This window comes from Bactrocera tryoni, chromosome 5 (assembly GCF_016617805.1).
Source record: "Bactrocera tryoni isolate S06 chromosome 5, CSIRO_BtryS06_freeze2, whole genome shotgun sequence".
NCBI classification, from domain to species: domain Eukaryota; kingdom Metazoa; phylum Arthropoda; class Insecta; order Diptera; family Tephritidae; genus Bactrocera; species Bactrocera tryoni.
Window position 1 is genome coordinate 67,539,649 of NC_052503.1, and position 22,552 is coordinate 67,562,200.

Genomic DNA, 22,552 nt, shown 5'->3' on the forward strand with positions numbered 1-22,552 from the left:
ACTGAAGGAGCGGAGTTTTTGTATAGAACATTTTTTTTGTGAATGGTATTCTATTCAGTGTAACTTTATTTTATTTATTTAGTTTTGTTTTTATATGCATTCTTAAAATATGTGCAAACAAATAAAAGAGATAGCTAAAAATACCAGTTGTATTTATCAAAAACAAGCGGGTGTCTGGACAAGACAATCGAAACAATTGATTTGACACAAGTTTTCTATATGTCTTCATGTAAAATCTCTTTTTGAGTTAATAATAAGGATTAACGTATGTTACTCATACGCCCCATCAAACGAAAATACTCACCTAATTCGCCAATGAATTTGAATGAAAATACATTGTATGTCTAGCAAATAAATTTTTACATTTATTATTGTTCGTTTCTACTTTACTAAGCAAATGCTCGTTTTACTTCGTACATGCTCGCATATAAATATGCAGACATAGTAAAAGGGAATGTTTGTAATTTTACAACTAAATTTAAATCGCTTGAAATTAAATTTCTTCACACATAAAAGTAATTAAGTAAAGTAAAGTATAAGCAAATATCACAAAAAAAAAAACAAACACATAAATAAAATCTGTGTACATTGCAAGTTAATAAGGTTAACTCACGCGAAGACCTTGAATTCAGTGGCATGTGCCAAGAGCAGCAAGAAATACAATTAAATTATAAAACAATATACGAGTAACAGCTACAAGTGCAAGCAGCTCAAATACCGTGAGCAATGCGTTGGCGGCAGCAACTTTATTTGTTTTGTGAGCGCATTAGGGTGGGTCAAAGAAAATAGAATATGCCTTTTCACTTTAAGCTCTGAAAAATTGGTTGATCTACACCTCAAATAAATTCTCTCCACATATGAACATAGTATATAGTATATTACAAAATTCATTTCTCAATATCTACTATTTGAAAAAAAGTATCTAGTCTCGTATATATAGGGAATATAATTCTTTAAAAAAATGCTACAATTTGCTCGTAAACTTCACTATGCCAGAATTATTCAAATTTAATATGTTTAAGGTATAGTTCTGCATCTTTATGAATTTATCTATCAACCAGTTTATAAGTGAAAATTTTTTTTTGGATCACCCAAGAGCACATGACAACTAAATAATGTTCTGCAACCATTAAAGAAAAATGTTGAAAAGGGAAAAAAGTGACTCTGTAAGTAGGCATAGACGGCAACTTTAGTGAATTTCGATAAAAATAAAAATTCTCAATAAAAATTATTTTAAAAGTAAACAAAATTTCAAAAAAATTTTCAAAAACATGATTTGATTTTTAAATTTTTCATGTAATGTGTGTAAATCCCACCAATTACTCAAAACAGTATAATCTGGAGGCATTGATTATCATAACAATTAATTTTTGCTAACTCACGTGTTACAAAAAAAATGTTATAACACCCATAATATGCAAAAACTAAAATTCACCCATTTTTGCTCGCTTTTATGGCAGCTGCCAAGCATTCAATCATTACTAGGGATTAGCTGCCTCTCGCTTCCTTATACATTCTTTCTCCGTTTTCGTTACTTGCATTCTAGTTGTTGCTGTTTTTCATAGGCGTTCGTACACCTAACTATTGCTGCAAAAAATTGTTGTCGCTTGTTTACTATTAACCGAACCACGGCCAACATTTAAGCTTTCACCAGATTTTTAATTGCTTCTTAGCTCGCCTACGTTTCGTTTGGCTTTTGCTGTCGACTTTTTCTTGACTACGTGTTGCTGTTGCCTACTGCCCAGGCACGCAAGACTAATGACCACTGGCTCCGGTAATTAAAATTCGTAGGCCTGCAATAAATAAAACAATGAGAGCATTTGAAAAAAGTAAACCAGGAGGTGCAAATAAGAATATGAGAGAGAGAGAGAGAAAGAGGAAGAGTGTGGTAGAAGATGGTAAGAATTAGATGAAAGTAACCGCTTTCAAGTGGGCATCGAATTTTAAAACAAAGCAATAAGCGCCCACGAACAGCGTCATTGGCATGAAAAAATGCTTTCTACAAAAGTTTAGGAGCATACAAATTTAAAACAGTAATAAATCAAAACTTTTAGTTGTTTGGAATCCGAAATTATACACCATGAAATTCAAGGCACTTGGTGTCAGAGAAATGGTAAAATAACAGTTTGTGAGGCCAGTGGCTTTACTGAGGTTAAGTAGAGATGCTTGGTTCTGGATATAAAAATGATAATTCGAACTTTTCATATACTGAATAAGCTGTGCGACGTTTGGCATCTTCTTTAATGAAAAAAAAAATATCGAAGACCTTAAAGTAGATATGATCAGCGTCCGGAACGGAGTTGATTTAGCAATGACTTTCTGTATAGAAGTGGAACGGACCTCAATTTTCGAGATATCGATCAAAAAGCTGTATATTTGTCTAAGCCACCGATATCAGACTACTATAACATATATGTAGCTGTCATTCAAAATGTCGGACCAAAATCAAGTCCTTGTATAATAAACTTATTTATTTGATGACATATCTCTATAAAATTTGACACGATTATTGTTTAAGTCAAGACTACAATCTCTGAATAAATTGTTGGGAGTAGGCTTCTAGATTGTAATTTGTGAAAAGTATTAAAAGTTAATAGTTATTCTGCTCTGGGATTTTGATAAAATCTATTTTTTTTGCATATTTTTTAGCCTTTCAAAAATATGACCTTAGAAGGATTTATCAAAATTCGACTTATTTTCGGAGATACAGCCGATTTTGTGACGTGGCGTTAGTGTTCACTAGATTTGTCTCCTAAACTTTAAACACGTTTTTCTCGAAACTACTTTTTTGAGGTGGTTGACATGATATCTCAAGTTCTACTGAACCGAATCCTTTGAAATTTGGTATATATCTTCTTTATACAATGCTCTATCGTGTCTGCCTTGGATTTCCAAAAATTTTAATTTGAAGTATTTTTAAAAAATTCGAAAATGACGAAAAAATCGAGTTAAAATTTTTTTTTTTTTTCAACTCGACGCCGGTTTGTTATTTTTTATTATTTTTTTTTTTTGAAAATGGTCAACCCGATAACGACATCCTTACTAATAAAGAATCTTCTTTTTTTTGTGTGTTTAGATCTCTACAAGGGTAATTACGTCGACCAGGACGTACCGTTTTTTTTGAAGCCCCCACTCCACCGGGCCGTATCTCGACGAATTTTGGTTTTTTTTTTGCAATTTTTTTTTTATATTATTAAAATGTCAATAAAAAACACATAAAAAATGGATAGTAAAAATGTTTTTAATTTTTTTTTTATCGTAGTTTAAAAAATGCCTAAAACTCATGCGTCTAGACCTTCCTAAAACTAAGCAAGATAGATATAGGGTTATGTATATATAAATGATCAGAGTGACGAGAAAAGTTGAAATTCGTGTGATTGTTTGTAGGTCCGGCCCTGCAAGCTGTAACTTGAGTGAAATTTGAAATATCTTGATGAAATGCGTTTTTTAATATAAATAAAATTACGAGGTCGTAGATGGGCGTAATCGAGTTACTGCCACGCCCACAAATCGCCACTAACCGAAAACCTATAAGGTACCATAAATAAGCACAAAATTAAGATATAAAACTGGGGCGTTGCCCCGCCCTCTAATAATATTAATCAACACATCTCCATTACTACAACACAACAACAAAATTCGCTCAGCGCAATTATTATAAGAACTCCTTCCGACACTCCGAAAATGGCTGAAATCGGAAGATAACACCGCTCACTCCCAATATAGCGGTACTGATCAAAACTACTAAAAGTGCAATAAATCAATAACTAATTACGCCAGAGACATTACATTTTAGCTACGAGATGGTATGGAAAAGCTCTATGTGAGCCGGTGAGATAATTGGATAATTTTGGTGAAATCATATATCTCGGGACCCGACCGACCGATTTGGACTAAATTAGTACGTGACATTTTTCTCATAGGTATTCTTATGTCACTATGTGAAAATAGGCGAATTTGGACTACAACCATGTTTATTTTCCATATAACACAATTTTAAATTACAACTGATTCCTTAAAATTTCATTACACAAATCAAGAAGTAATTAATATGACGCGATACAATTTTGCACAAATAATTCCTTCAAAGTATAGCGCAATTGAAATTCAGAGAGAATCTTTTCCGGACTGCAGTAACTGTATATATTATTTTACAATATATAGATTTTCGAACTTTCTGGTGACTTTATACTGCGTATATAGGGCAATATTTAAGTTATCTCAATGAAAATTACAGAATGTGTTTTACTCATAAAATAGATATAATTTGGCAAAAGCTTAACATAGCCCCATATAACCGATACAGACATATGAATATGAGTATTATTTTTTAGAACGTTGTATTTAATTTTACTTAGGAAGATTAGAAATGCTGAAATATGTGCTTGCTAAAATGCAGACATTGTGATTCAAAATACTATAAACTGGCTTCGAAGTTATATTAATAATCACCAAATCTTGGTAGCATGAAACATTCTATAAAATTGTCTTCAGAACACTTTAATTTTTTTTTCAAGAATTTTAATTTTAGTTTGGATAAGTTATTTTCTATAGTCATTTCCATTATCATTAAATTGTACTGCTTTTTAATATATAAAACAAGATCAGAATAACATGTTAAACCAGATATCAATTTCGATATTCTTCACCTCAAATTTGACTCGAGCTATGCCTTAGCTTAAATATTTTTTTCAGATTCGATGTAAACATAAGACTACGTATAGTTGGTCCATTTGCGATGCTTTTTTGAATATCCGATTTTTATCTTCAATCGTCTCATCATGAGTTTTAGTGTGCAGATAATTTTGTCTTCTTCTTCTTTGTTGGCGTAGACACCGCTTACGCTGTTATAGGCGATATTATATCGTTTTAGTAGTAGGAAAAGACCACTGTAATTCTAATGAATATGAATATAGCCTTATTTGAGTCGCGCTATAGCTTAGCTTAAATATGTATATATTTTTTGCAGATTTGCTTTAAAAATGATAATAGTTGCTCTTGCTTCCGATACTTTCTTGATTATGCTATATTAGTCTCCAATCGTCCTATCACGAGCTTTCGTGTGCATATATTTTGTTTAGTAGCAGAAAAGAGCTGAATATAGTCTGTATTCCATTAATGAATGTTCTTTTTGTGTCGCTCACGTTTAGTTATCAAATTTTACAAATACAATGTCTCTCTTGACTATGTTATTTGGATTTCATTTGCGGGATATAATGGGGATATGTTCTTGCTCACATGTATGTGCGTTTAGTGCTAATTACTTAATCTTAAGGAGTCGCTAACTAGACTACATTTAAGAGAAGTGGAAGGTTGGTTTTTTCTCAGTTTGTTTTTCATACCAGCCCTAATTACTGTATCGTTTAAGTGACCCTCAATGTGCTCTTCAAAAAGTTGACATTTCTATTTTAGAAATTAAAATGTGAATAATATTTATTATATTTATAGTATTTCCGAAAATATTTGTACAACATGGGAAAAACAGAAAGCCCAGCATGTATTTACGGAGACGAACCGCTGGTGATGCAAACCATACCTTTTTCAAGTGCCACCGCTGGAAAGAAGCACGAAGAAAACAAACAAACTGTAGAAAACAAGCTCGGAGAACTAAGTTCAGAAAATATTTTAGAAAAAATGATAGCTAGCAGCAAAAGCTGGGAAATAATTGCCGAGTACTTGGAACATATTCTATGCACTAAAAAAAGAGACATGGATGCGGAATCCCAATAGAAGATGAGCCAAATAGCTTGATGCTGGCTGCAAAATCGTAGGCATCCCTGGACGCAGGGAGAGTAGAAATTGACCTGTAATGGGTCCATTTGGAAACCTTGCCCTGAAGTAATGCGAAAGCGGTCCCAGGGTAGGGAAAAAATCCATCATAGAAGGGGGGAGCGTTTTAGTAGATACACCACTCACGTAGGATGATGATCCCTATACGGGTGCGAAGGCATTTTAAGCCCTCCTTACGGCCTAAAAAAAAAAATGATATTAGTTTCTTCTTGATTTGTGTACTGGAAAGTGAAAAAATAAATTGAAATTTGAAATTATGCTTTAGAGTAAGTAGGCGTGGTTTTGGTCCATTTTTGTGGTTAAATTTTCGCACCGAGATAAAATTTAATGTCTCTTGCTGTTTTCGTTATGAATTTAAGCGGTTTTAGTAGTTTTGAACAGTACCGTTATATGGGGAGTGAGCAGTGTTATTTTCCAATTTCAACCATTTTCATACTGTCGGTAGAAGTTCTTATATAATTTGTAGACAAATTTGGTTGTTGTAGCTTTAGTGTGTTAGATGACATGTTCATTAAACTTATTAGAGAGCGAGGCTACGCTCTCTTTTTTTAAATTTGATGACCCTTGCTACTGCGATCCTCCTGAAGGATTAATGGCGATTTGTGGGTATGGCAGTTGTCCGATTACGCCTATCTACGAACTCAGAATTTTTTTCTACTAAGAAACCTGGTTGGTACCAAGTTTCTTTAAGATATCTCTATTTTTACTCAAGTGAGAGCTTGCACGGACGAATATATTGCTTTACAGACAGTCACCCAGACTATAATAACATAACACTATATTAATGTCGCTTAGGTTTATGCGATATATACAACCGTGAGCTGAATAAAACTATTATACCCTGTAGCAACATGTTGATAAGTATAAAAATAATATTTTCTACAAACATATTTTCATTTTCGAAATTTGTAAACGATTTTGAGATATTTTACATTTTTTTGGGGCCGTTAATTTACGAAAACGTCACTTATTTTCATCATAGTCATGACAGAATATTGCTTTCAGTGTTGTTTTCGCATCGACTGTGCAAAGCAACTCAATCTCATCGCCCAACGATGCGACGGCTATGTTGGCGGCGGTAGTTTTTTCTGCATCTAAAATAGAAAAGATGAATTGAATAAACTTATCAGTCTCAGTCTGAATCTTTGAGTACTCACAGCAAATATTGGCTCTTCTTGTAGCCTGCATAAGCAAACCATTATCATTGTCCCCATAGCAAGATATATGATCCATGTCAGCATGACATTGCGTGCCGCACCAAATGTCCACCGACGTACAGTGAAATGGTTGGCGCCGGATTACACAAAGCTAATCAGAGTATAGTCATCGAGCCAACTTCGTTTATGCTATCTGGGAGATTTTCTGTTGGCGGCTGTGAAAACGAAGATTATTAATCATATAGATAGATCTTACAATTTTATATTTACATAAACGAATGCCTGCAACGATGGATCGGTCCAAACCACCAGCGTCTTGAAAGGCAGAGATGTTGCATGCTCAACAATTGCTTCGACATAGAGTATGTGCTGCGAGCTACGTTTCAGATTGTTTATATAGAGCCATGCTATCTTAGTTTTGAGTTTGTTGAACTTCTCCGTTTCCATGGGTTTGTGGTAGACTCTAAGGTGGGAGGAGATAAATAAGCACATATTTATATATATTCATATATATAATATAATTCCCCTAACGAGAATTACTAAAAGGTATTAAAAAACAACTATTATATTTAATATGGTCCAGATATTTTTTACAGAACGAACTGGCTTGATTTATTTAGATTCAGTAAAGCAATGAAATCCAAACTCGTAGCTATTGAGAGAACTGACAATTTTTATATTAGCTCATATACGATTGTATGATATACTGACCGTCTTCAAAAACTAAAAATGGAATTTTCCGCCTAAGGTTTCAATTACCATCAAAACATAACCGAATCAGAGAAAATGTGAAATTTCAATTTAAAAGCAAACAGCTCAAAGCCGTATATTCACCTCTTCAAATCACTAGCCACATACTTGTATAGTACTCGCTCAAGAGATATGTACGTTCGTTTAAGAGACCGTAGGCTATGCATTGAGCTCGAAAATCAGATATTTATAAATTTATTTCTTCTAGGAAGTCCGAAATCAAAGGAAAATTGTAGAAGAAGTCTAATATCATACGCTTCGTTTTATTCGAATCCATTGAGAATACTTTCAAACGGGAGGGGAGCCACCAAAGAAAAATTCTCGGGAAGAGCGCATTAATTTTGCTAGATCAGAGTTCTTTAATATATATGCTAACTTTCAGAACCCATTGCCAACAAATCCATTAAGATTATAACAAGAGATAAAATTCTTTCCAAAATAGTTTAGATGTCTGTTCGCTTCTGTATTTTTATAGATGTCACAGCTAAGGATTTTTCAGGATGCCTTCATGCAGGATAATATTGTCGATAATTGGTGTGAAAGAATACCTTGACTCAAAACCCAATGATGCTATATTGGAACATCCGAGATACATATGTCTCACAAAAACGTACGGAATCGGATTTTGTTGCGAGAGTTATGAGTTTTTGTCTAAACAATGGTGGAACTCACTGATTTTGAAAAGTATTTTCCGAAAACACTTTGATTTTGGAAATCTTAACATCTTAAAATGCTGATTCTTGCAGTTTCTCCCTCCTAGTGACCCTAGTACCTAGTGACGACACATTTGTAATGTGAAACGTAGGTTTTCAAAAAGGAAACTCCTACGAAATATACAAACCGCAATGTTTTTATATACAGCAACATATGTTTGAAGACTTCGTTGTTCAACTGTATTCGTAATGAAAGTCGTATTTCACTCTCAAATATCACAACCAAACGAACAGAAATATTTTTCTACTTGATTCGTATTTATAACTTTGTAATCTATGTAGTCTCCTTGGTCCCTTCCAATTTAGTATTGGCAAACTAGAGCTAGATCTTCCAATCCTATTTGAACTTCAAGACTTTCTACTGTTGAATTCAATTTCTCTGAACAATTTGTACAATATTAGTGGCGAGTTGATATTTTCACTCTTCATTCACTCATTCATTAGCACTCACCTGTAGATAATCATCTCATGCGAATGTGAATGCCAACTCAATTGCATCCAGGTCGCACAGTGTGATGTAATCGACAACCAGTAGGGCGGCGAGATTGCACCAAAGGTATTATTCTTGTTTGTGGCTATAAATGAAATGAGAAAATATGTATTTTTGTCAGCAAGCGACGCCATATCCAGATAAAAATAGTAAAGCTGTGGTTAACGAAAATAAAATCAAAATTTTCAAAAATATCTAACAAAACAAGCACAATGAGCCAAGTCCACCGCATTTGTTCAGATAATGCCAGTATCTTTTGTGAAATCTGTATCTGCTTAGCTATTTATATTTGTGTGTGTAAGTAGTTGTCCTGTAGAAACTATTTTTCAAGTCCTCTAAATGAAGTAAATCAGAAATAGTTATCAAGGAGATAGAGTTCGTCTCGTTCGAGAATGACTAGAATACATAGATCGATATACCCAAAGTAACTATTTCAAATTTGGTACTTAAATTCCGAAATTGGTATATTTTATCGTTGCAAACCTTACTAAGAGGATTCTTTAAGAAAAATATATCAACATTTTGACAGATTTTCTAAAAATAACTTAATATATATATTATAGTACATAAGAACTTCATTGTCGGTTTACTTTTATCTACTATTCATAATTAGCTTCCAAAAAATAACTTTAACAGAAAGAAAATTCATCTCATTGATTTTAGAGACTTTTCCTTTTTATCTTGTGCTCTTAATCTCTATCTCTCTCTTTCTCTCTTGAGAATTGTTCACATTTGATTCATTGATCAAGGCCTGTTACGACTTAATATACCTTTTTCTTATTCTGAAGACTCTCACTCGCACAGCTCTCATTTTGTATATAAGTTTTTTGTATGTGTGTGATTCTTATGGGTCTGGAAAGATCTCACTTTATAGTTGATTAGTTTTGATATATTCCTGGGGTCATTGATCGCAGCTTTCATTACGTCCCTTTTTCGAGAAAAACCCATTTTGATTAATGTTGTAGATATGAAGCGCGTCAATGTCAAACACAAGTGTTTATTTTGACAGCTGGTTTGATAGCAATCCTCAAGAAAATTGTATAGCAATTTTAGTCCTTAATAGCACCAGCTAATTTTTATGATGATTTCTATGATATATTAGTTATTTTTTTCTTCTCACTTCACACATCTTCTTCTGTTAAGTCACATCCTTGTGGTCAATGATATAAGCGATACACACTTAGTTCTATGAAAAAGTTGGTCAATTGATATTTAAGTGGCCGAAAGTTCGAGAGTTTGTGGACAAATTCAATGAGAAACAATCAATAAAGATGTAAAAAATCTGTAACATACTTCTTGTAAGCGTGTTAAATCACTTAAGACTTGAACTTCCAACAGCGCTGGTAGTGGTCATCGTTGCCTCCAGCCTGTAGCTGAGTTCCTTACCTTTGTTGGCTTCACGCCTTTACACTTTTTTGAACAGTTTTATAAACTATCTCTATTTATATCACTCAAACATAGCTTCACACATACTTTCGACTCTTTTCCAACTATTTTACAAATTTTCACACTTGTTAGCCAGTTAGTCAGCCAGCCACGTACTTAAATCTACATTCTTATACAATAGACTTGCACATATGTATTTATCCTCATGCATATATGCATGAGCCACAGACAGGACTGTGACTAATGAAAATATATGAAAATAAATTTGCAGCTATTCGCTATGGGTGTCATGCACCCATATATGCTCACATGCACTTTTGGTAAGAGTCATGCCGGCAAACCTTGGTTAGTTGAATTTTTGCAATATTCGCACGCCATAAAAATGAAATTCGACAGCTTGCAGGAGCATGAAAAACCATGTGTAGTGTGTAAAAATGTTTGTTGTGGTAGTTGTTGTTGGTAATGTAGTAACATGCAGCTTGAATTGTGCGGGATTCGGTGTATGGAATCCCGTATTATTTGAAAATATTAAATTAAATATTAGGTTGTCAAAAAAGTCTTGCGGTATTTTCGCTAGTTGGCGCTGAAACCGCGTAGCGCTAGTTTTATTCGTCGTATCGGGTCATGCTATACCTTCTTGGAAAGCTCATTTCACGCGCTAACACGTGTTTGATTGATTGTCGTTTCTTTTAAGTCGTTCGTGAGTTATAGCGTCGCAAACATGGAGCAAAATAAAGAGAAAATACGGCATATTTTACAGTACTACTATGATAAAGGCAAAAATGCATCTCAAGCCGCCAATAAAATTTGTGCAGTTTATGGACCCGATACAGTTTCCATTTCCACCGCACAACGACGGTTTCAGCGCTTTCGTTCTGGTGTAGAGGTGGTCGAAGATGCGCCACGCTCCGGAAGACCTGTCGTCGAAAATTGCGATAAAATCGCTGAATTGGTCGAAAGAGACCGGCATAGTAGCAGCCGTAGCATCGGTCAAGAGCATGACAAAGGCATGAGTCATCAAAAATTCATTTCGATTTCAATAAAAATAAAAAATTCAATAAAAATACCGCAAGACTTTTTTGACAACCCATTATTAGTATTAGTTTCTCAATTATTTGGACACCGAGGTCTTATATTGCTTGAAACGGTATATGAATTTAATGATATGCCTTTGAGTTTTAAGATGATATTAAGAATTTCAGCATTGCCTGTTAATGGCTTCTCGATTTACAGAGTAGAATTTGTTTATGACTTAACACAGAAGATTTCTTTCTAGATTATGTTAATACCGAATTGCCGAAAGAGACCGAAAAGTTGACAGTTGAGAGAGTATAAACTCCCAGCAAGCAATCCATTTGTTCAAAAGACGGCTTGATCTAGAAAATGAGTGGCTTTCTTATTGTTAGTAGCGTTATGTTGAAAAATCTATCTACGTGGATAGGGATCACAGCCCCTTAGTCGCGCACAGCGAGCAAAAAGAAATATGCAATTTGGTTTTTCATTTAAGAATTTGTAAAAGCTAATGCGTAGTCGAAAAAGTCTTTTCGTATTTCAAACTTCAACTTATTCATTTTTATATTTAGAACGAACTTTAATGAAGCAAATATGTACCATTTTGATCGAAAATTTGTTGGCATTTTTGCGCTAAAGACATTATTCCGTCAGTGTAAAACTTTTCGGGTTTAGCGATGAAAAACTGCGACAAGTAATTTTCACAGGCTTCTCTTGAAGCCAACTTTACTCCATTAAGGGAGATCTGCATTGACCGAAAAAAATGGTATTTCTGTCACCATTGTATGGATGTGTGTATGTATTCTTCCTGCATGACAGCGACGTGTCGACAATATATGAGTTGTGTTTTATTACGAAGAAAATCTCAGTCCATTAATCAAACGGCCTGCTGACCTGAGTGTTAATGGGTGTGCATTGCCTTCAGTTGTTATCAATGCGGTCATATACAGGTGCGGTCTACTGACAGGTAAAAAATTCATCCAACTCAGTTGGTTCGTTTTTAACTCTTAAAATATTTTCCGTTAAAATATTGAAAGCCCGTAAACACTTCTCTTCTAGGAAAAAAATGGTAGAGCCATGCTGTTCTAGGATAAGCGCTACGCAACTCATCACAGAGAAGAGAAAATAGTGAAGACAGCCTTAGAAATGCACTAAAACAATTCAGAAGACCATAAAAATGTTTTTGTTTTTCTACTTTTCAATACCGATAGCCCCGAAGCACTAAGCGCAACCAGTACACAAAACACTCAAACTTGCTATTGCAATATCAACCGAGCAGTCTTTACACCGCCACAAGGTGTAAAATATTAGGGCATTTTTAACATCCGGTTGCAAGAGTTCCCTACATATACATGTGATATATAAACATATGCGCATATTACACAGCAGCCATGCACTGCATGCTCGGGTACTACATGACGTATGAGCGACGTAGGAATTATAAAGATTGTGTTCCGGCAGCCGGGCCGAACGATAGCGAGTTTATTGTTTTCAATGTGGATTTTCAGCATTTTTTTTGTTTTTATTTTATTATTTTACAACCACACACAGTTACGTACACACATGTAGTTGCATGCATATACGTGTAAGCGTGCATAAACTATCTCATACTGGGCGCTCCTCTTCAACGAAAAATTTATATGTGCTAATAATTTTTTTCGATACCTTTGCTTTTATTTTCGTGTTTGCTTGCTGCTCTGGCTTTGCCTAGCGTATGGAAATTGCCAAATTGACCGTGACTTCAATCTGTTTTGCATAAATTGCAGACAATTGATTTTCATAACGAGTAAACTGGTAGTAAAATACACCAGCATAGGTGAAAGCAATTGTCGGCGTGTGTGGCTGAGTGGCTTTTGCAACAACAAATGCCAGTTTATGTGAAGTTTGGCACACTTAAAGCAGCAGCGTAATACGCAATCAACTTTAAGTGCGATTGGGAAAACATATTTACATAAAAAGTCGTACGCATGTGTGCGCACAGTGGGCGTTAAAATAACGGTTAGCTGACTTTACCAAGTTTGGGTGATGTTGTAGCGGTAGTACAGTAAGTAAGCCACGCATTCAATCGAAAAGGTCTTAAGTTTATTACTCATTATCTGTGTACGCCGCCTAACTTAACGTCCTTGTATAAACATTAATTTCATTCAGCCGAAATTTTTGGCGGTGAATGCCAGTTGCTGCCTCCGCAAATGTTTCGGTTGGCCTCAATTCCTTTGGACAATCGCTGGCTGTTTTTTGTACTTGAACTTTGCCAGCGGTGGCCTTTCTTGAAATGCTGTGTTCATAGTCGTTCAAATGTGTGTGTGTGTGTATCTTAAGTCTTCTATTAGCTGTGCCCTGTTGACCTTGTCTATTTGGCCTTAAATATGCAATTTGACGGCAATTATAGACATTTGGCGAGAAATTTGAGAATTTGAACTATTGAAATGTTGCTGCCATTAAATTACATGCCATTCAGCTGCTTGAAAGTATGCCCCATTCAATAGAATGTTGCGCCTGTAAAGTACTAAGCACGTGTACTAGGTTGCTTTGTATTGGAGGAAGTGGCAATAATTTGGCAATGCATAATATATTTTGCTATCGAGTATAAATTTTATTTTTCTCACTTTTTTACTAACTCCTACACATCAATGACGTGTCCGTTTAGTGTTAATTTCCTCGTCTATTTCGAAGGCTGTGCGCAGCTATGACGTTGCTTTGCTTCGTAATACCTTGATTCTTATGTATATATTATACATATGCCGCGTTGTGTGTGCATAATAATTATATTTCCCATTGACACTGCAATTTTGCGGTCAAAGCAATTATGCGCTATTTTACAGTTAAACTCAGAAAAAAATTTTAATTCGACTTAGTCAACACGCTTCCGTGTTTCGAAAGTGGCTACTTGAAAGTGGAAAATTGAGTTTAAGTGTGGCGTCCTAGAAAATTTAAAGGCCATACATTATTACGTACAACTAAAATTGAAGTACAAATGAATTTTTTCGTACTGAAATATATAAACCAATTTGGATTTACTAATTTGATATTCAGTAATATAATATTTTAAATTTGGTGTTAGTTTAATATAAATTTTTACTTTAATATTTGTTTTAATTTGAATTTCTGTTTAGACTCTTGATTTTAATTTTAGTTAGCTGAAATAAGTTTTTTTATCAATTATTTTAAGGTTATTTTATATTAGTTATACATTTTCAATTAAAATTAAATTATTTCATATTGCCAATTGGCAATCACTCTAATTTTATCTTACGTTTTAATTTTAAATTTAATGTATTACTTTAAGTTTTAATTTTTATATTAGTTTTAGTTTTTTTGTTTCTAAATTTTTAATTTAATGTGTAATTTTAACTAAAGTTGCAATTTATTTATATCCTTTTTTTTAATTTTAACTTTAATTGATTTTAGTTTTTTTCAACTTTAAATTTCATTTTAATTTTTACTCCAATGTTTTTTAGAATGTTGTTTTTACTGCTTGTCGTGAGGACATAAATGACGATCAACATGTGAGCCAATCAAAATTCGTGATCGCCGGGAATTCCATCGAAACTGTGCGTGAATTCAACGAAAATCACTCGAAATCATCATTGAAATTCATGGTAATGGAATTGAACATCTCCAAAACAACGATTTATCGCATTTTGACCGAACATTTAGGCTTACGAAAGGTGTGTGCACGATTTGTTCCGCACAAATTGACTGACGACCAAAAATTGCTCAGAATCCATCATTCGAAGGACATCATTGTGACCGATTATTTTACCAAAAATCACATTTTAACCATTAACCACTCCTCGTATTCACCTAATATGGCACCGTGCAGCTTCTTCCTTTTCGGAAAAATGCATTTGCCCATGAAAGGAAATCGTTATGCAGACGTAGTGGCCATTCAAAAGGTTTGTACCAGCATACTGGCGGCCATACCGGCCAACGACCTAAAACACTCGTTCGACAAGCTTTTGGACCGTTCAAAAAGCTGTATTGAAGCAGAAGGAGCCATTTTGAATAAAATAAATTGATTTTGCCGAAAAAATCATTTGTTCTGTTTTTTTTTTTTTTAAAGTGCTGTTTTCTGTCTCAAAAATTATAATTAATTCACGTACAACATAGTGTAAAGTAATTTTTCCCAAAAACCTATAAACCCATGGCATAACGCTATAATGTAAACTGTATGCTTCACACGAAATTTAACGCTCATACAATATTTGGCGCATAAATGATAAATAATGCGATTGGGTATAATGAAATGAAGCCAAAACATTGAAAAGAAAGAGTGAGCTGCAAAAAAGCGGCTTAATCTCGCTATTTTTTCTACTCCTTTAGCGCTCCCTTGTGCGCGGAGTTTTTGTTAAAAATTCAATTATAAATATTTTGTGGTGATAAAAAATTAAATATTTACATAAATAAATTGCTCATTTTAATGCGCTTTTGTATGCAGTTTCCACTGACGACTTTTCTGCTTATTGGAAATATTTTTCCTGCCATAAAATGTAGCATGCTTTTGTGCGCGGCGCACTGATGGCATAGCGAAATGAGCTTACGCCGTGGCTGCTTTGCTTTATACGCACTCGGGCAAGTTTATATAGAAATATTTGCGTGTAATATTGAAAATTTCATATAAAGGGTGTTGGTTTTGGCGAGTTATTTTATAGTATTATTTTTTTTAAAGTTTTAAGTTTTTAAATAAAGGGTGTTTGTTTTGAGGATTTTACTTGCTCATTGTTTTGCTTTAATATTTTTATAAACTAGTTTAAAAATATATTTAGTTGCAATTTTTATATAGAGGGTGTTACATTTGGTTGGCTCAAATTTTTACACTTTCTTTGTTCTAATTTTGATATACAAGTATACAAGTATATGAAAAAACTGTTCAACAAAAAGTAAATTTTGCTTTTAAAGCCACTTTTCTTTATCGTGACACCCTGTCAATTGTTTTTATTCTACGTATATATACCAATGTAATCCACTCACCTCCACTGAATGATCCAAATTATTGGTGATACGTATAACACGTCCGGCGCGGCGTTTGATCGAGCCCGGTGTGGTCGATCATGTGTCCAAGTCAGCCTCCATAATCGATGGCTTACGACTGGCCGGTTTCGAGCCCCAACCCTGATTACCGGGCGAGTCGTACCACATGCCGTTCTTTTTACCGTAACTAGCCGGCTGTTGTAAAATTTGGTGAAACAAAATATTTTCGTTGAATGCGGTCGATTGATTGTTCGGTGGATTGTTGACGTTATGGCGAATTGCAATTGTTGTGGCATGAAAGAAAGGGGAAGAAAATAATGGAAAATATTGTGGATAAATAATATGGAATTAACGTTCGAAATCCGTTGCCGTTGGCAATATTGGAAAAAAGATATATAATTTTCGTAACATTTATATTATAAGTGGGAACTCATACATGTATATGTATGTGTTCGCACGTGTTGGCATACACACACACATACATATGCCCACTTTTGTGCGTGTAAATTTGTAAAGTGCCTTGTGAGCGAGTATTTCGCACAAATCTGGAAGTAATTAAATTGTGGCACGCACGTGAATACACACACGCACACACGTGTACATATACGCATTTGGAACACAAACATATATTATATACATTGTGTGCACATTAGGGGTATAACTTTTTGAATTTTTTTGAAAAAAAAAATTTACATGACATAACACGATGAGGAAAAGTAAAAAAATGATAACTGCGTTTTTAGTTTTTCAATTTATTTCAAAAACTTCACGCAGAATTTAAATTGAAAATTCGTATGAAAATTTCATACATATGCCAAGAAAAAACACCATATGGGATTATGTTCTTTTCTTTGTGTCTGTTTTGTTTTGCTCTTCTACCGTTCCGTTCGTCGTATTTTTGCATATGACAAAAATAGATAACGATAAATTTGAGTAAATGCTTTATGAATGATTGAAACTTCGTATAAGCGTCGCGCCAGTTGCCTTTATTTAGCTGTCGGTCTCTCATTCGGTGCGTGGCGGCCGGGGTGAAAGTGTCTTTTTCAATTGACAATGTCTTTTAAAAAAAGTGGTGCTGAAGTTTTAAAAAATTCAAAACAATGGGAAAACAATTTAATAACATTTGAAAAATCTAAGAATTTTTTTTGTTTGCATTTAATTATTTACAATCTATCAATAAGACAATAAGTAAATTAGTTCAAAAATAGTACAATAACATAAATAGTTGAACTCCAGTGAGAACAGCTATTATATTCTAAATTCTATAATTAAGAATTTATTTACAATATTTACAAAGTTTAATCTCTAAAAGGACAAAATGGACCGCATATGCCACTTCGTCGGGTGTTTCAGCAGGATAACGATCCGAAACACACATCGAAGTTGGTCAAAGATTGGTTTAGGACGAAAAGGATTCAAGTCCCCTTGATTGGCCGGCACAATCACCCGACTTGAATCCTATCGAGAATTTGTTTGCAATTGTCAAACGGCGCTCAAGTCGATTTACAAGCAAGGACAACTTGTTTAAAGGATTTAAAAAAGAATGGACAAGCATCGAAAAAACTACACTGAGAAATTTAATTGCCTCAATGCCCAAAAGATGTGCTGCCGTTATAAAAAATAACGGTTCTTATACAAAATATTAAAAAGTTGCTTAGATTATGCACAGCTTATTATTGGATCGATTTTGTTTTTGTTTTTTATTTAACAGTAAAAGAATAAAGTACAAGTTTTGTTGTTACGTATTCTTTTGGTTTTCACCTAAGTTATCAATAAATATTATAACGTTTACCTGATAACTGTTTATTTGAGAGTAATTTGAGAATTTTTTGAAAGTTGGGGTGAGTTGCTTAGCGTATGCACAGCACTGTAACAGTATTTTCGATTTTCCACAAAAAAATAGAAAATACACTCTGTTGGGCTTATAAAACACGTGATATATTTCATAATATATGAAAGAAGAAATGATTTCATTAGTTCCCTAACTTGAATTGCGCTTGAAGTTACTCATACGCCATGTGCCTTCTAACTTTTCAAACGAAATTTAATTAATATTTTCAACTAACATGCAAATAATTAATATGGGAAAATGATTCTCTAAAATAAGCTTTAAAAATAATTTTCAAATAAATAAGAGAGAAGAAAACAGAAAAGCCTCAACATCCTCCAAACCAAAAGCAATACAAAGCATAACTCAGCATAAAACTTGATGGCGTTGTTCTCTCCAACGTGCCAACAAGGCGGTTTACCTAAAGCAAAATAAATGCAAACACAAAATGCCAAGCGAGTATGAGAAAATACAAATTGAAAGGAAAACCCGAAAAAAACTAATCTAAAAGTTGCGGTGGAAAGCAACTAAAGTGTTAACTAACAGTCTGAAAGCAAAAAAAAAAACGCAGCCAAATAAATTAATTATAAATGGAGAAAAATAGTTAAAAGCAAAACAAAATTAATGCAAAGTTGTGTGCGATAAATGGAGAAAATTATTGCGGCAGCTGCGGAAACAACTCGAACGGCACGCTGACTTCCTGTCTGCGTGCTTGCTAAACACAAATTAAATGCAAACCAAACAATCTGCAGCAGACAGACTCGAAATTTGTATACCAAAAAAAAAATAACAATAAAAAATACAAGTGGTATTGAAAGTAAGTTGCGTGAAAACAGCGTCGTTTTAGTGGCGCCGGTAAGGATAGACAATGGAACTATATAAACGTTTCTATAAATGTGTAGAGAAGCAGAATTTCTAAAAGTTTTGTCGTAAAATGACGCTCAGAAGAAAAAATGTAAATTTAATTACGGCACGATTTGCTGAAAACAATGAAACCTAGAAAAAATTACACGAAATATGTAGTGGGAAAATTTCAAATTATTGTCTAGAGGAAAAATTAGTTAACTAAGTGCATGGTTTGTATATGTAAAATATATAAAGCTAACTGTAATTGAACCCATAGCGCAATAGAAAACTAGCTCTGAAACATTAGTGGAAGAAATAGTAATAAGGAGAGCAGTAAAAATAATCAAAAAAAAATTGTCTGACTCTGAAAACACTACTAGAGGACTGCATTGTTAATTAAACATAAAGACAATATTTAGTGGTTTACTATGCGTAGTTCTAGCAAATCTAATGTTAATTAAGGAGGATAAAGCCAAGCGTGAAGAAAGTTCTCAGAGCGCCATTCACTTGGGAGTGGCCAGAAACGCTTCTTTTACATATGGCTTTAGCAGCTCACGACTTCCGGTCTTAGACCAAGTATTGTCTGGGTAGCCAAAAAACATCAGTTTGAAAGCGAGCTAAAGTGAGAAGGCGAACCATCTTTCCCCAGGGTTGCTGGATTTGTAACCGGCTACGTAAACAAATACCCCTAATGAAAAGAAAAAAGCAGCCTCGAATGAGAGACAACCTTTTGATTAATGTAAACATATTAAGGGTTACGATTTAGGAGCATGCATCTGAAACATCTGGTCCTTTAATTGAGAAGAGCCTATCATATTGTGATAGAAGGAAGACGTGCGTGCATCCTAACATCGACTCTGACCATTACCTTGTTGCAGCCAAGATACGCACACGTCTCTGTTGAGTAAAAATCGCACGTTAACAAACACAAGGAAGTTTCGCCGTCGAGAAGCTGCAAACACCACAGATAGCGTAATAATTTTCTTCTCGACTGGTTCTCGTGCTCTTTGAGAGCACTCATCAACTCGGTATAAGGTAACATTAAGACAGCATTTCAAGCTCCACACGTACATCTGCAACCGAAACCATAGGTTTTCGGAGAAGACAAAAGTACAGCTGGTACAATGAGGAGTGCCGTTTCGCAGTGGAGAGAAAACAAACTGTCCACCAGAAGCCGAAATGCGAAGATCTAGACAAGTTAGCCGAAAGGGGCAATACTCGAAACTTTAACGAAAAGATGCGGCGACAAACAGAAGGTTGAAGGTCGGGAGCATGCTATTGTAAAACCCCTCGAGGTGATCTAGTGACTGACTCCCTGAGCATACTGAAATTATATAAGGAACACTTCTCCATTCTGTTGAGTGGCAGTGAAAGCATAATACCTGGAGTTGGTAAAGCCAGTTTCCAGTTCGATGACGATGGAGCAGACGAAATTGCTCGACCATGAATAACTTTAAGTAGCGACGAGCACGCTTACTTCCTTGTAGAATATGTTCGGACGAAAGCAATGCCGACGATTGTAATTTGAGTGTGCTCTACCCTATCCACAAAAAGGGAAGCCCCACAATCTGCGCCAACTACCGTGGGATAAGCCTCCTCAACATCGCATTTAAGGTTCTATAGAGCGTACTGTGTGAAGGATTAAAGCCCACTGTCAACAAATTGATTGGACCTTATAAGTGTGGCTTTAGACCTGGCAAATCAACAACTGACCAGATATTCACCAAAATCTTGGAAAAGACCAGTGAAAAGAGGATCGACACACACCACCGCCTCGACGTTTTCAAAGCTGCTTTTGACAGCACGGAAAGGAGCTGCCTTTATGCTGCTATGTCTCAATTTGGTATTCCCAAAAAACTAATTGCTTTGAGCAACACCAAAAGCTTCGTCAGGATCGGGAAGAACCTTTCCGAGCCGTTCGACACCAAACGAGGTTTCAGACAAGGCAACTCTCTATCGTGCAATTTCTTTAATACATTCCTGGACAAATAACTCGAGCTGCAGAACTTTATCGAGAAGGAACAATCTTCTAAAAGAGTGTACAACTTCTGGCGAACAAAGACCAAATTCTACAAGCCACTTATCATCCCCGTCCTGCTATATGATGGAGAGGCATGAACGTTGACAATATCTGATGAGTCGGCGTTACGAGATTGCGAGAGAAAAAGCCCGGCGAAAACGACTGGCGCGCTGTTGTAAGCTCGGCTATAACTACGTAAGCGGTGTCTTCGCCAATAAAGAAGAAGAAGTAGTAATGTAAATTAGTTTTAGTATACAAAACTAGTAGTACAAATATCTATAAAATGTAGTGGAATAACTATTTATCAGAATGGTAGAATAAATATTAATATGAGTTATAAAAGGCCTTAATATTTTTTAATATTAACTTAATTTTTGTACATACATATACATATATGAATATTACATACATTATTATAACAATCTGTATGTATGTATATACCATACTTGTATCACATTACTAACCCAGGACTTGGTGGGCGATGAGAGCATCACAAATGGCGAACTTTCGTCGCTGTCCTCATACATTTAAGCTGCCGAGTTTAATTAATTTCCCAACAAATATATGTAAATCTGTATAGTTGTTTTTTAATATTGTTTTTTCCCTCTCTTTTTTAAAGGGTTTTCATCGAATTTTTTGTACACACGTAGACCTGCATTGGTTTACATACATGCTTACTGTTGCGAGTTCACTGCTTTATACACGCTCTCGTTTGTTTGCATTTTATGCGAAATTAGTTTCCCGCAGCGTTCTCAGTTTTAATGCATACAACAAAATTGAAACAAATTAAATAAAATGAAATTATTTTAATTGAATTTAAGTTGCTCGAAAGGCAAAAAAAGGCTGGAGGATGAATGAGTTGGTATCGTTCTGAAATGGTGCTACATTATTATATGAATATAGGCGAGTATACGTATATGTATGTATGTTAGTATGTGTACCAAAACGTAGCGGTAGCAAAAGAAATTTTCAAGCTTGCGGCAGTATAAATGTATATCATTAAGGGATTAATGGGGATTAAATATTATTTTTTTTCTTCAATTTAAGTTGCCCTAATCTCTTATCGACATATCTATCTATTGGGAAGTAAGTTGTACAGTCTCTTTTTAGAACCACAAAAAAAATTTAAAATGCTAGTTTTTGGCCTTCTAGAGTTTTCACGATTTATATTAACAACTTCACTTATCAACTTTTCGGGGAAATGATTCAAATTTTTCCTCCAGTTAACTTAGTTGCTTTCCTTTGCTTCCAAGCTAAGGGCCTTACCAATCTCTATTTCATACTTCTTCACCTCTTATTTCCAGGTGAAAATATATCGAAATTAGTTCGCTAAGCAAATATACTACTGGCGTGACAGCGGTCGGATTACGCTCATCCACGAACCTGTTCTGATGTTATTGCCAAGGAAGATATATACCAAGTTCTATAACGAAATCTCTAGTTTTACTTAAGTTACAGCTTGAATGGGCGGACGGACGTATCGACAGCCAGACAGTCAGGTGATACATACAACTGTTAGATGATCAAAACTACTATACTTTGTAGCAACTTGTAGCCAGAGTATTACGAGCAATATCATAATTTTACTTA

At 34.7% G+C, this 22,552-nt stretch overlaps 1 protein-coding gene across 1 annotated transcript in view; it reads right to left on the reverse strand.

The window, feature by feature from the left end:
- Positions 1 to 343: 343 nt before the first annotated feature.
- Positions 344 to 22,552, reverse strand: part of LOC120778763 (dual specificity protein kinase splA-like) — a 126,890-nt gene continuing 104,681 nt past the window's right edge. Inside the window, exons 2-7 of the mRNA XM_040110742.1 lie at positions 16,269 to 16,463; positions 8,862 to 8,985; positions 7,218 to 7,410; positions 6,948 to 7,162; positions 6,723 to 6,884; positions 344 to 1,793 (exon numbers count right to left, since the gene is read on the reverse strand). Coding sequence (XP_039966676.1) covers positions 16,347 to 16,463 — 117 coding nt within the window. The 3' untranslated portion in view covers positions 344 to 1,793; positions 6,723 to 6,884; positions 6,948 to 7,162; ... (1 more) ...; positions 8,862 to 8,985; positions 16,269 to 16,346. The remainder of the gene's footprint in view (positions 1,794 to 6,722; positions 6,885 to 6,947; positions 7,163 to 7,217; positions 7,411 to 8,861; positions 8,986 to 16,268; positions 16,464 to 22,552) is intronic.